Source organism: Colius striatus, chromosome 1 (genome assembly GCF_028858725.1).
Source record: "Colius striatus isolate bColStr4 chromosome 1, bColStr4.1.hap1, whole genome shotgun sequence".
Taxonomy (NCBI): Eukaryota; Metazoa; Chordata; class Aves; order Coliiformes; family Coliidae; genus Colius; species Colius striatus.
The window spans coordinates 76,172,003-76,184,256 of NC_084759.1; the positions used below are offsets into that span (position 1 = coordinate 76,172,003).

The 12,254-nt window shown below is 38.4% G+C and overlaps 1 protein-coding gene across 1 annotated transcript in view; it reads left to right on the top strand.

Moving 5' to 3' along the window:
* The window catches only part of FRMPD4 (FERM and PDZ domain containing 4), a 303,831-nt gene that overhangs the window by 231,422 nt on the left and 60,155 nt on the right, over window positions 1-12,254 (top strand). The window contains exons 3-4 of the mRNA XM_061988547.1: window positions 2,995-3,155; window positions 5,157-5,259. Coding sequence (XP_061844531.1) covers window positions 2,995-3,155; window positions 5,157-5,259 — 264 coding nt within the window. The remainder of the gene's footprint in view (window positions 1-2,994; window positions 3,156-5,156; window positions 5,260-12,254) is intronic.

Sequence of the window (12,254 nt, forward strand, 5' to 3'; positions counted from 1 at the left end):
AACTATGGTACTACAACAGGCATCTCAATAATGAACTAGCCACAGGAGGAAGTGAGTTTGTCAATGTACCATCACATGAAGCTTTGAGTATTCATCTAATCTCTTCTGGGATCATATTCATATATCTTACTACTCTCTTGAAATACACTTCCAACATACTGAGCTGATACAAGAATATCTGATGCAGCAAGCTGTGGAAGCGTGAGATACAGAGTCTTTTTAGTTGATACATTTGAAGGTGGATAACCTTAAAAATCAATAAAACCTGCTGCGCCACTCAGAGTCATGATGGACTGTTCCTCGCTGATCCTTTTGCGTAGGCTTTGAGTAACTGAGCTGTGCTGCTGCAGATTTTCAGTACAAGCTGCTGCAATGACTGGAGCGAGGCATCCAGTATCAGAGCTGCTCTTTTGAGCAAATCACCATGTCAGCCCTTGGAATTTGATATCTGAAGTGCAGCTGTTGTTGGGGTTTTGGGGGGATTGTGTTGTTTGATTTGGGTGTTTTTTTCTGTCATTGTTTAGTTTTCAAACGAGGCTACATGAGTGCTTGAAAAGAGAGGATGTACAATGGCAGAAAAGTAGTTCTCAAATGCTCAAGCGGTATTTTCAAGCTGCTTGTAAATACAGCCTTTCCACTTTGGAGACAGCATCAGCTTGTAGTACTCCAAAAACAAAAACAAAACAAAACAAAGAAACAGCTATTAGGAAGAAATGATCAAATAGAACATTTTTCAATCACTTGCAAGAGGTGGCAAATGCAAAGCAAAGTTCACAAATTGAAATAGACAATTTTGGAAATATCAGAAAGGGTCTAATTTGAATGAGAAATTATGTGAACATCTAGAAGACCAGATCATAAATAGGAGTTGATGAACAGGAAGCTATCTGGGAGGTCTTGAAGGTAGATTTCATAGAGTCCGCATAAAACTGGATTATCTAACTTCTGTTCTTTTCAGTGAACATAATAGAAAATTGTCAAAAATGAATTTACAAAAACAGGAGGAACAGGAGGAGGAGGAGAATGAAATATCAGATGTGGTGCTCTACCTAGTCAAAGAAAATGGGGTTTTTTTCTGACATATATAAGTATATATATATATAAAGCTTATATATATATAAAAGTATATATATATACGTATATATACCTTATACAGGAGAGCACAGAGATATTCTGTTTCCTGTTTTTGTAAGGAAGTACCTTCTACCTCTGCTCATACACATAGAAAGTCAGCATATTACTCTTACTGAATCTAGTGATAGGGATTGAGTTTCTTTGAAGAAGAGGGTTGAAAAATCCAGTCACAGAAATAAACTCCCTCTGAGAGTTACTGAAATTTTGCTACCTTCTGGGTATCAGTAATAGAAGTAGAGTATAGAGAGAATAGAAACTGATGTCATACCCAAGGTATATGTGTTGAGGAGAGATCAGAGAAGTTTTTCAGCCATTTATACTGAAAATGGATCTCTGCATGCTTTTTCCCTTATGGACTGCTTGTCTGGAGATCTTCAGGGAATTGTGTTTGAAAGCAGAAAAGGGATAGGAGGAGAGAGCAATCGAATGTCTCCTAACTCTCATGTTACCACATGTTATATGTAAGATTATCAAGGCTATGGAAAAATGACTTGATTTTCATATTATTTATGAGGAGACCAACTTTCAAACTGATGGTATGGCCTACTGCTGTGAGGATATCTGCCTCACCTGTGTCCTTTGCAGCATTCTTAGGTTGGGGACTTGGAGCACAGGAGCCTGTGCCCTTCCAGCAGGTGGGGTTGGCACTCAGCTCTGTCTACTGCGTTTATCCACTAAGAGCTGGATTTGGTTCATCACGTGCAGGTTTACAGTCTCTTGAAGACAAAAAAAAGAGTTAACTTCTGGACAGGCAGCTTTACACAAATACTATCTGAGGTCTGTCACAACTGCAATAACCTGTTCCCGTGAGCTGTAGTCTGCATTTGTGCTACGCTGACCAGGTATTGCTTGTTGTCTGCAATGGCAAGTAGTTTTGCTGAAGCACATGAGTTCAATTAATGACATTTGTAAGGGTATGACACTGGAGTGATTTGTCTGCATAATCGACACTGGGAATTGTTAGCTGTGATTCAATGGAGAGATCTAGTCATTGTGTGGGAAACACAAAGTATGTTCCAGTTCGGTCTGCATACAGCATCAGTCACACTTCAGTGTTTATTAATGTCAATTTAGAAGTCTCTATGCTTTTAATACATGATGTCTTTCATGGATATGTGATGTTGGATAGCTTTCATCTTTTGTATTTTCTGCTTGAAAAGTGACAACCTTTCTCTCCAGGCATGAGAATTTTTTCTTCTGAGTAGAATAAGTAAACTTTGTTGTAACACTGGAGGTGAAAGTAAAGTATTTTAGTAATTGCTGATAAGTTTGATTTGCTGGGGTTTTTTTCTTCCCTGGAACAGTTTCGAATTACTTCAGAGCATTTACTCGAGCAGTATATGTAGAGCTCTTACCTGCGCCTTAGGTAGTCTATTTGAGAGAACTTGGCTTGGCAATTTGCTTAACATTTTAGAAAAACAGATTTAAATATGTGTCCTCTTCTCTTGTAAAAATCTGGAAGATTCTAATTGTCCTGTTTTTCATCATGAGCAGGTCACTCTATTATTTTTCCCTTCCAAAAATTGAAGGATGAAAAATTGAAGCACAGATGGCAAAGGCTCTATTATTGGGTTATTTTTCTTTCATATATGGGATATGATTAAATGTATGCTGTCAAAGAGAGACTTCTTTATAGGCTGATACTATTGATTAGTATTTGAGACTTGCCAGCAGCACTATTACTTTATGTGTAAGAAAATCTAATAGAACATTATTAAGTTGATGTTTCAGTTCCTATAGTGAGAACATTTCAGGTATTCATCTCATATCGTTGCAGAAATTGCTTGACTCAAGTAGATATCACAAAACCATGTTTTAATACTTTTTTTCCTTTTTCCATCTTTTATTTTTTTTTCACAGTCACATGACACAATCAGCCACATTTGAAGACCCTCGAATAGAGAGCTGCCAAATAACCCCTCCAGCCCCTCGGAAAGTGGAAATGAGGAGGGATCCTGTGCTAGGATTTGGGTTTGTGGCTGGTAGTGAAAAGCCAGTTGTTGTACGCTCAGTAACACCAGGTATGTTTTCCCAACCTGACTCCAGAAGCAAACTTGGGCTTCATCTACTGAGATGAACTACACTTACAAATTTGAGTGCGGTTAAAATATTCAGGCAGACAGAATAATCAGGATTAAAAAAAACCTAAAAGGTAGGATTTTAAGCCTATATTATTCAGTAGTTTCCCTCCTTGTACTCATTTTTTAATGTTATGTAGATGCGTTAACAGAAAGCCAGTTTTAGCTAATTGCTCTGAGCTATTACCATTGTTTGCGTGAAAAAAAAGTCAACCCACTTCATTGAAGGAAAGAAGGTCTTCTCCCTGTTATGTTTATATTGGTTTGATGTCACCTTCATTGCCATTGAATCAATCTTCAAGGGGCATGTTGACTTCTGAGTTTAAAACTTTCATATTTTCGTTCTTTTTATCATCAGCTTCTCAAGGAGAACTAGATTTCCAACTGTGATATTTGTGCTTGCAAAAAAATTATACTTCGAAATAACTATATGGCAAAAAGCCAGGCCAAAATAGATCCTTAAGTGTCTGTCTTGGAATGAAAATTAGTGAGGTTTGTGGTATTTCTGAACAAACGGGGAACCAAACCTGGGACTAATGAGATTCTTACATAGCAGGATCCTGCTCTCTTACACTTAGAAGTTTCATTGTTACGTAAAATTGCCGTGGAGACAAGAGCGGAGCTTTGACTTTTCTTTTTTTCGATATCTTCTCCACAACCCCCATAGAGAGCAGAGGACAGGGAAAATTGACTTTGTGAAGTTCTGATGTCATTTACCCACCTGTGTCTATTGATTATATTTGTGTTGCTTTCAGATTAAGTGAGCAGTGTAACTAATGTTTTAACTAGATCCAGCAGTTCTTTCCTCCCAAGTTAGCATTATTAATGCAGTTTTATGTTAGGGTTCAGTTTTGAAAAGGTATTATTCTGTTCCAAGTAAATGGGAGGAAAGCTGAGCTCAGGGCAATGTTCTCCTGAACGGATTTGCATCCATTTTTGCTGAATACGTAAGTGAAATTTTCAGACTTCAGTAGAAAGGAACAGCATTAGTTCAGTTATTAAATGACTTGGTTTTGATACTGAAACATTTAAGACTTTTATATTCTTATTGGTAATATTGGCATTTTTATTTATCATCATTGTGGAGTTTAAAGACTGAAGACTAGAGAGGATATGCATTTTCACTAGCTGTTAGGATGTCACACCTTCTTCGGAGCATGTAGTCATGCTGAGAAGCAAAGTATTATATGCATTTTGTAAAGCATAAATTCAATGAGCATTTAGGCTCATTGTGTCATTTAGTCTCATTTAGGCTCATTTAGGCTCATTTATTGTCAGAATCCAAAGCACCTAGACACATACAAGACTAGTGGTCTACTCAGGATAATATATCTGTATCCAACTGAAAGTTGCAATGCTTTTGGATGTACATAAAACTTATGTTCACCAAATGGTAGGAATCCAGAGTAAAAGGTACTCAGAGACTGGAGATATAGAAACTTCAAAGTCAGATGAGAGACCTGTGAACGACTTTCAAATATGTACGTGATATTTCGTAGGAAAGAGGAGTGAGAATTTTGCAGAATTACCTTGTCTGGGAAAAGAAACAGTGTTGCAACAAGGAAGGTCTTGTGTAGACACTGGGGAAGAAACAATAGTTAAACAGGATCATTTATTTACAGGAAAAGGAGTAATCCTCAGGGTGGTCTTAGAAGAAATCTGACACACATTGATCAGGGATTAGTAAGGTGTGGTTGATCGCATCTTAAAGAGTGAATTAGACCACCTCTTATGGGTCCTTTTGGTCCTCCAGAAAACCAAGCCCTTATTTTTAGGTGACTAGACATGGGTTTGGAACTTAACATGAGGAGCTTTAGTAGAAGCTGCTAATCCACTATTATTATGCTATTATTTGAAAAAGAAAACCACTCAGAGTATGCATGTCTGTGCACTTACAATGGTCTGCTAACCTATGTGTTTTTTTTCCACTCCATTTGTCTCCAGGAGGCCCTTCTGAAGGAAAGCTTATACCAGGGGATCAGATCATAATGATTAATGATGAGCCAGTCAGCACTGCTCCAAGGGAGAGAGTCATCGACCTTGTCAGGTAGTTGATGTCCTGTCACTTAAACTATGAACCCACTGGCATATTGCCTGTGCTGTCATTTCATAATACAGCAAGTCTGGCCTTCTCATGGCTGAGAAAAGAGAAAATAATGTTACTTTGGTTATAATGAAGAATGGTGAGGCACTTTAGTATTGAAATGAAGTGTCCTCTTAAATATCCTCTGGGCAGATGAAAAACTATATTAAGAAATTGGGATAGCTCCAAAATAAACAAAAAGGAATAGTAACCTCCTGGTATTAATGGGTTTTTTTTGTATGGATTGTTGAAAAGATAATTCCTGGAGCAAGGGAGTGTCAGTCACTATTTCTCTATTGCTTTTGTTTTGCATGAAGAAAATTGAGTCAGGTCTGCCTTATGTGAAGGGAGCTCAAAAAGTGGTTATGGGTGGATTGCAGGTATATGAGTTTGTGTGAAAAGACCAGGCAGGGCTGTGTAGCTAGGAGGCAGAAAACAGGACAAAATGACTGTGGAGAGTGCAGGAAAGGAGAAATATCAATATTTGTAATGAGATGTAGAAGGAAGGAAAGGGCAGGGACTGACAAATGCTCAGGATGTAGATAAATTACAATGTAGTTCACATAATAATATTTGCCTTTTAAGAAAAAAGAAATTATGATGCATTGCATGGAAAAATGACTAGTAATTAAAACCATAAACAAGAGCGATTATTTAAACTTCTAATAGCCTGGTTGCTGGACACAAGTTTTATTTCTGTATTTTCCTTCTCATTGATGTAAGCTTTGAATTGGTGGGTCTAGTCTAGAGCATACTCAGGTTTTAGCTGTGCAGGTACGTCTCCTCAGAACTGATAGCTGTTCAGTGTTGTAAGTGCTACCCATGTAATTTTGAAGTCACATTTGCTTCCAGAAATTTGTGCAGGAGGTGCCATGATAGTTATACACCTCTTGCAGATCACAATTTGAGCAAATGGATGCTCATTTGCTGTGGATTCAGCTGTGAAATACACAGATATGGAAATGGTGTAAAAATGCCAACACCATAGATGCCTTTTTTGTGTTAGGTGGGTTCGGACAAAACACAATACATTTTCATACTTTTTAGAAAGATGTTATCCTGCAAGTCAACTAACAGAAACACAGCACATTAACAGGGGACTTTGACACTCTTGTTTTTTGTGACAAAGAAACCCCATTAAATGCAGTAAGTGTCCTATTCCTAATTAATTGCTATGCTCTGTATTGACCATCAGCATAAACCTCACTAATGGGTCTTAAACTCATATTTGATGTGTTTGTTTCTTCAGAAAGCAGTCATATTCCAATCTTTCTTTCCCTGATTCCTTGATATGTAAGTAATCAGAATTAGGATCTCACCTCATTTCTCTACTGCCAGCAATATGTATTAATAACAAGGAAAATAGGCTGATTATTAGTGGAGAGCAGTGACAAGTGGTGTTCCTCAGGGGCTGGTATTGGGACCAGCACTGTTTAAGACAGTGACATGGTGACAGTGACATTGGTGACATGGACAGTGGGATTGAGCAGTGTGCCTGTGCAAACCTCATGAAGTTCAGCAAGGCCAAGTGCAAAGTCTGTCAAATGAGTTGGGGCAATCCCAAGCACAAATATAGTCAGGGCAGAGGATGGATTGAGAGCAGCCTTGAAAAGAAGGACTTAGGAGTGTTGGTTGATGGGAAGCTTAACATGACCTGACAATGTGCATTTGCATCCCAGAAAGCCAGCTGTGTTCTGGGCTGTATCAAAAGAAGCATTGCCAGCAGGTCAAGGGAGTTGATCCTCCCTCCCTAGTCCATTGGTCCCTGATGGAGTAATACCTCCTCCTTGATTCTTACAAAAATTAACCGAGTCTCAGCCAAGCCCGAGACAGAGGGCTGAACATAAAAAGGATGTGAATCTGTTGGGACGAGTCCTGAGAGAGATGGTTTTGTGCAGTGTGAAGAAGAGAAGGCTCTGGGGAGACCTTAGAGCAGCTTTCCAGTATTTAAAGGGGGCCTCCAAGAAAGCTGGAGAGGGACTTTTTGTAAGAGCATGTAGTGATGGAACAAAGGATAACAGCTTTAAGCTGAAAGAAGGTATATATAGATTAGATATTTGGAAGAACTTCTTCACTGTGAGGGTAGTGAGGCACAGGAACAGTTTGCCCGAAGAAGCTGGATGCCCCATGCCTGCAAGTGCTGAAGGCATGGTCGGATGGTGCTTTGAGCAAGCTGGTCTAATGGCAAGTGTGCCTTCCCATGGCAGGGGGGTTGGAGCTAGATGATATTTAAGGTCCCTTTCAACTCAAACTATTCTATAATTCTATGGTTAGGCCTGAGACAAACCGAGTTTATTGTGTGGATGATTCTCTGTCTGCCTTCAAATGGGAAAATGAATAAGAATGTCACCATTCCAAATTATGTGGACTCCATGTCGTAAGTGTTGTTGCATTTCAGAGAAAGCTTTTCATTACACTTCTTACACTGTAATTCTACCTCTGCTCTTAAAATCTATCTACTTTTGAGATTTTGACAGCCACTCATTCTTTGATGAGACTTAGAGTGAAATGTATTGAGGTTGTATATTGCAGCATTTGAAATGAAGAGCTTCCTTTTCATGCCAGTGGGGACACCTAGGATGATTAAACACTGCTGTTGTACAGTCCTGACACCATAGCAGAAGCAATCCTTTACACCAATGAAATAATGAATCCCTTCTGTATAATAGAAGGCTTTCATATGGGTTAGACAGATCTGCTGCTTTGAAAATGCTTGCTTCTGGCTTTCAATGTGCATGGAAGCAATTTTGAAATCTTGTTTTTCCAGCTGATATCAATGTATCTATAGTCAGCAATGAGTATGTTTTAGATACATGGGTTTGGCAATGGGCATAATCACAAAGACTTGAGAGGGGGTTTCTGGAGGTCATCCAGTCTAACTTCTTGCTCAAAGTTAAATGAGTCTGCTCTCAACTTGTCAAATCAAGTTTTTAATATCTCCAAAGACAGAGATTCCACAACCACACTGGGCAGATCTTTCAGTTCTTAACCAGTGGCCTTTCAAAGATACTAGAGAGCAGCTTTTACAAGACATGAACTAATTCCCTCATTAGCCTTAGATGCATTGCATCTAAGCCCATACACTTGTGTGTTTCCCTAAGCAATCCCCAATTAATTTTTTTTCTGTCTCTGTTCCTTAAATTCTGCCACTAAGCTCAGGGACCAAGGTGGCAGACCTTGCAACTAAAAAACAAAGACAAGAAAGTAATGAGTACCTCAGCCTTTTCAGTGTCCTTCATTGGGTTGCCCACCCCATTTAGCAGCGAGTTCGTATTTCCTTTGGCTTTCATTCTTGATGCAGCTTGTTACCCTTTACATGCTGTATGTTTCAGCACCAGCTGAGATTTGCAAACCATCTCTGCCTGGCCAGGTGGGGCTTCTCTGTTTTGTCCTTGGAAGCCTCTCTCCATTTATATCTCTGGTTAGCTTCCATTTTGAGCTAGATCTCAGTCAGGGGTTCCCTGTAGAACCACATTGGTGTTCTGCTGTCCCTGCTCACTTCCTTGCAAATTGGAGTAGAATGTTCTTGTCCTTGAATGAAGCTCTCCCTGAAGACCACCCAGCTCTACTGAACTCCGGCCTTTTCAGAGCTGCATCCCACTGGGCCTTGCCCACCAGTGTGCTGGACAAGCTGAGGTCTTCCTTTTAGCTCGGAGTCTTCTTCCTCCTTTTCCACAGGATCTTACACTGTACTACATCTCATGGTCACTGCAGCACATGAATAAATATTTGGTGTTCCAACACTATATTTTTTCTGTTGCCAGCTGGGGTTAAACAACAACATATTATCAGTTGCTGATTAGGTATAGAAAGGTATATTTTATATTCATGATGTGGAATTCCCTGTCTTGTTTTTATGCAGCTTTCCCTCAAAGCATTTTTTCTAGGGTCAAGAAATGAATTGTCTTGTAATTGCAGAGTTTGGAAAAAATTAAGCTACTTTCAAAATACAGACGTAAAGATCATAGTATGCAAAAGAGAAAAAGCCCAAACTGCATGAGGAAAAAACAAAAAAAGAGGTAGATTTCATATCCAGATGGGCATCATGGTTTAGCACACTTAACAAGACTCAAAACTTCCAAGCAAAAATATACACAAATATTAGATATTAAGTCAACCTTGTATTTCAAACAGAGCTTATAGTGTAATGCAATATTTGTTTTTGAAGAAAACATTGTCAGAGCATTTACTTATGAAAACAGTTAAATTATTGAAGGATAAGAAAATGGGAAAGAGACTTTCTGCCACAGTCTATCTTAAATTTAAAAAAAAAAAAAAGAATTCAGAATATCCACTAAGAAGTGTTTCTGAAAAATGATGCATTTTTTTTCACTAGGAAAAAAAATATGTCTCTAAGAAATAGATTTGATTTCTTTCTAAATTTTCCACAAAATAAGTCAGACCAATTTTTTCAGATTGTTTGTTTTTCTTCAACCCTTTTCCTATCACAGAATCACTCACAGAATCTCAAGGGTTGGAAGGAATCTTGAAAGATCATCTAGTCTAACCCCCTTGCCAGAGCAGGACCATCTAGAGTAGGTCACACAGGAACTTGTCCGCGTGGGGTTTGAATGTCTCCAGAGAAAGAGACTCAACAACCCATCTGGGCAGCTTGTTCCACTGCTCCGTCACCCTCACATTGAAGAAGTGTTTTCCTTATGTTTCTTTGGAACCTCTTATGTTCCAGCTTGTACCTGTTGCCTCTTGTCCTATCCTTGGACATCATTGAGAAGAGCCTGGCTCCATTCTCCTGACACCCGCTCTTTATCTATTTCTAAACATTAATGAGCTCACTCCCTCAATCTCTTCCAAGCTGAAAAGCCTCATCTCCCTCAGCCTCTCATCATAAGGGAGATGCTCCACTCCATCATCTTGGTGGCTCTGAGCTGAACTCTTTCCAGCAGCTCCCTGTCCTTGAACTGAGGGGCCCAGAGGTGGACACAGTATTCCAGATGCAGTCTCACAAGGGCTGTCAGGTCCATGCTCATTGTGTTCTTTTTACTCCTACAGGGTTAGAAAGAGTTAGACCGGCCTTTTAAGAAAGTATGTGACGATTTTTCTGTGGGAAAATGCAAGAAAGTAAAGGGAGCACACAATACTGAAATTTTCATGTTATATCTTTATTGCATTTTAGTGTTTTAATTATACGTGTGCTTTCATTATTCATTACTGAAAATAAGCTTCTTTAAGTAGAAAACTGTATTAAATCCACCTCTACTGACTCCAGGGGCTACTGAGTATGAACCTAGTGAAAGGTTTTGGTTTGCTTTTTAAGAACTGAGAGATACTGTTGTATCCTACGAGGTCTCACATCTGGAGATTATCGGGGATATTCATTATAAATATCCCCTGTAGGTCATTCTCATCCATCTAATCCTTTTGACTCAGCTTTACTGGTGACATTTCATTATTGTGTTCTAGTTTTCCTCTGAAAACCAAGGTTGCAGAAATATGAATGCAGTATGGTTTCCAGACAAAATACCTAAGGACTCATCATTTCTCGGTAATATTCTGTGCCTTTTGCACCATAGTATATTCTGCTGAACTATTTTCAAGCACTAACCCAGATGTCAGGTTTATGGTTTCCCTTACACCCTTACAGAGGTCACTTTTGTTAGTGTCACTTATGACTGCAGTCTAGATGTGTTCCATTCAAGATAGAAAGTTATTAAAGTTGGAAGAAGAGAAAGAATCAAGTCCACTTTTCTAAATGTATGGTTACAGTTCAGACAAGGAGCGTGTGAACAGAATACTGAAGAAAGACATGTATTTGAAGTACAGTTGGGTCAAAATTGTAGAAGGAGCTGCTTATGTTGAATTTCTTCCATTTCTGATACTGGTTCTGTGAGTTAAAGCTTTTCACACATACTTACCAATAAATAGTTTGAGGTAACATTAAAGTTGCTGCACAATGTGGCAATTTTTTGCATATTTGAAGGTGAGCAACAGTGCAAAACTAACATATTAGAAAGTATATTACTGTACTATATCAATTAATTGCTTGTTCAGGCATGTATTTATTTAATTGTCATTGCTTAATGTTAAGTTTTTATCTTTTAAAGAATCAGTTTAGCCAATCAATCTTTCTTTTAAAACACTTAAAAAATATATCTAACAAATCACTTACTATTTAATATATGTATAAGTAATTTCTATAACATGAATGTCTTACTTGATTGTCTTTGTACTGAGCATATGTTAGTCTGCAAGGATCCCGATATGTGTAAAATGTCTTTTTATTTAGTAAGATGTTTTACTGACTTTTTAAGTGACAGACAGAAGTACCTCATAAAGAAAACTCTGAGTAGGGCAGGGTAGTGGTATTTTGTTCATACTTAAGTTAACATGATTATTCGCACAGCTTGTGAGGAGAGATGTGCACCTAAAGAGGGAAATCCATGAGGGATACTTGTTTTGGAATAAGCTACCCTGTTGCAGAAAGCTTTATTTATGCATTGACTAAAGAAGGAGCAGAGAAAGCTATCTTAGAATAGAAACCCATCTTCTAGGGTGCTAAATTAGGCTAGATTAGTCCATTCCTTCAAACTGTAACAGCAGTAAATTAGTATTTGACATCCTGTGGAATTCCACTAAGAGACTTTAATTGCAAAGTGAGAACTGAAAAAGGTGAAATTCATTAAAGACTTTTCTTTCACATTGGCTCTATTTTCTATATAAGAGAAGTGACTCAAAAACCTTTCTGGAATAACTCTTACTTTGGCAAGTTAATGTCATGGCAAGATTTCATCATGAGGATCTGGAAGATTCTTTAAATTCTACAGTGGAATTTCTGATTTAGTTTCATATTATCCTAAGGCTGGAGAGAGGGAATGCTTCAGGATTTTATGCTGTGTGTTGCATTTTAAGTGCTAACATGAATTTAATCAATACTGACCCTTCTCACCATCATCGTGAAGTGGATGAGGATTCTGTCACTGCCATTTGACTGCATGTGTGTC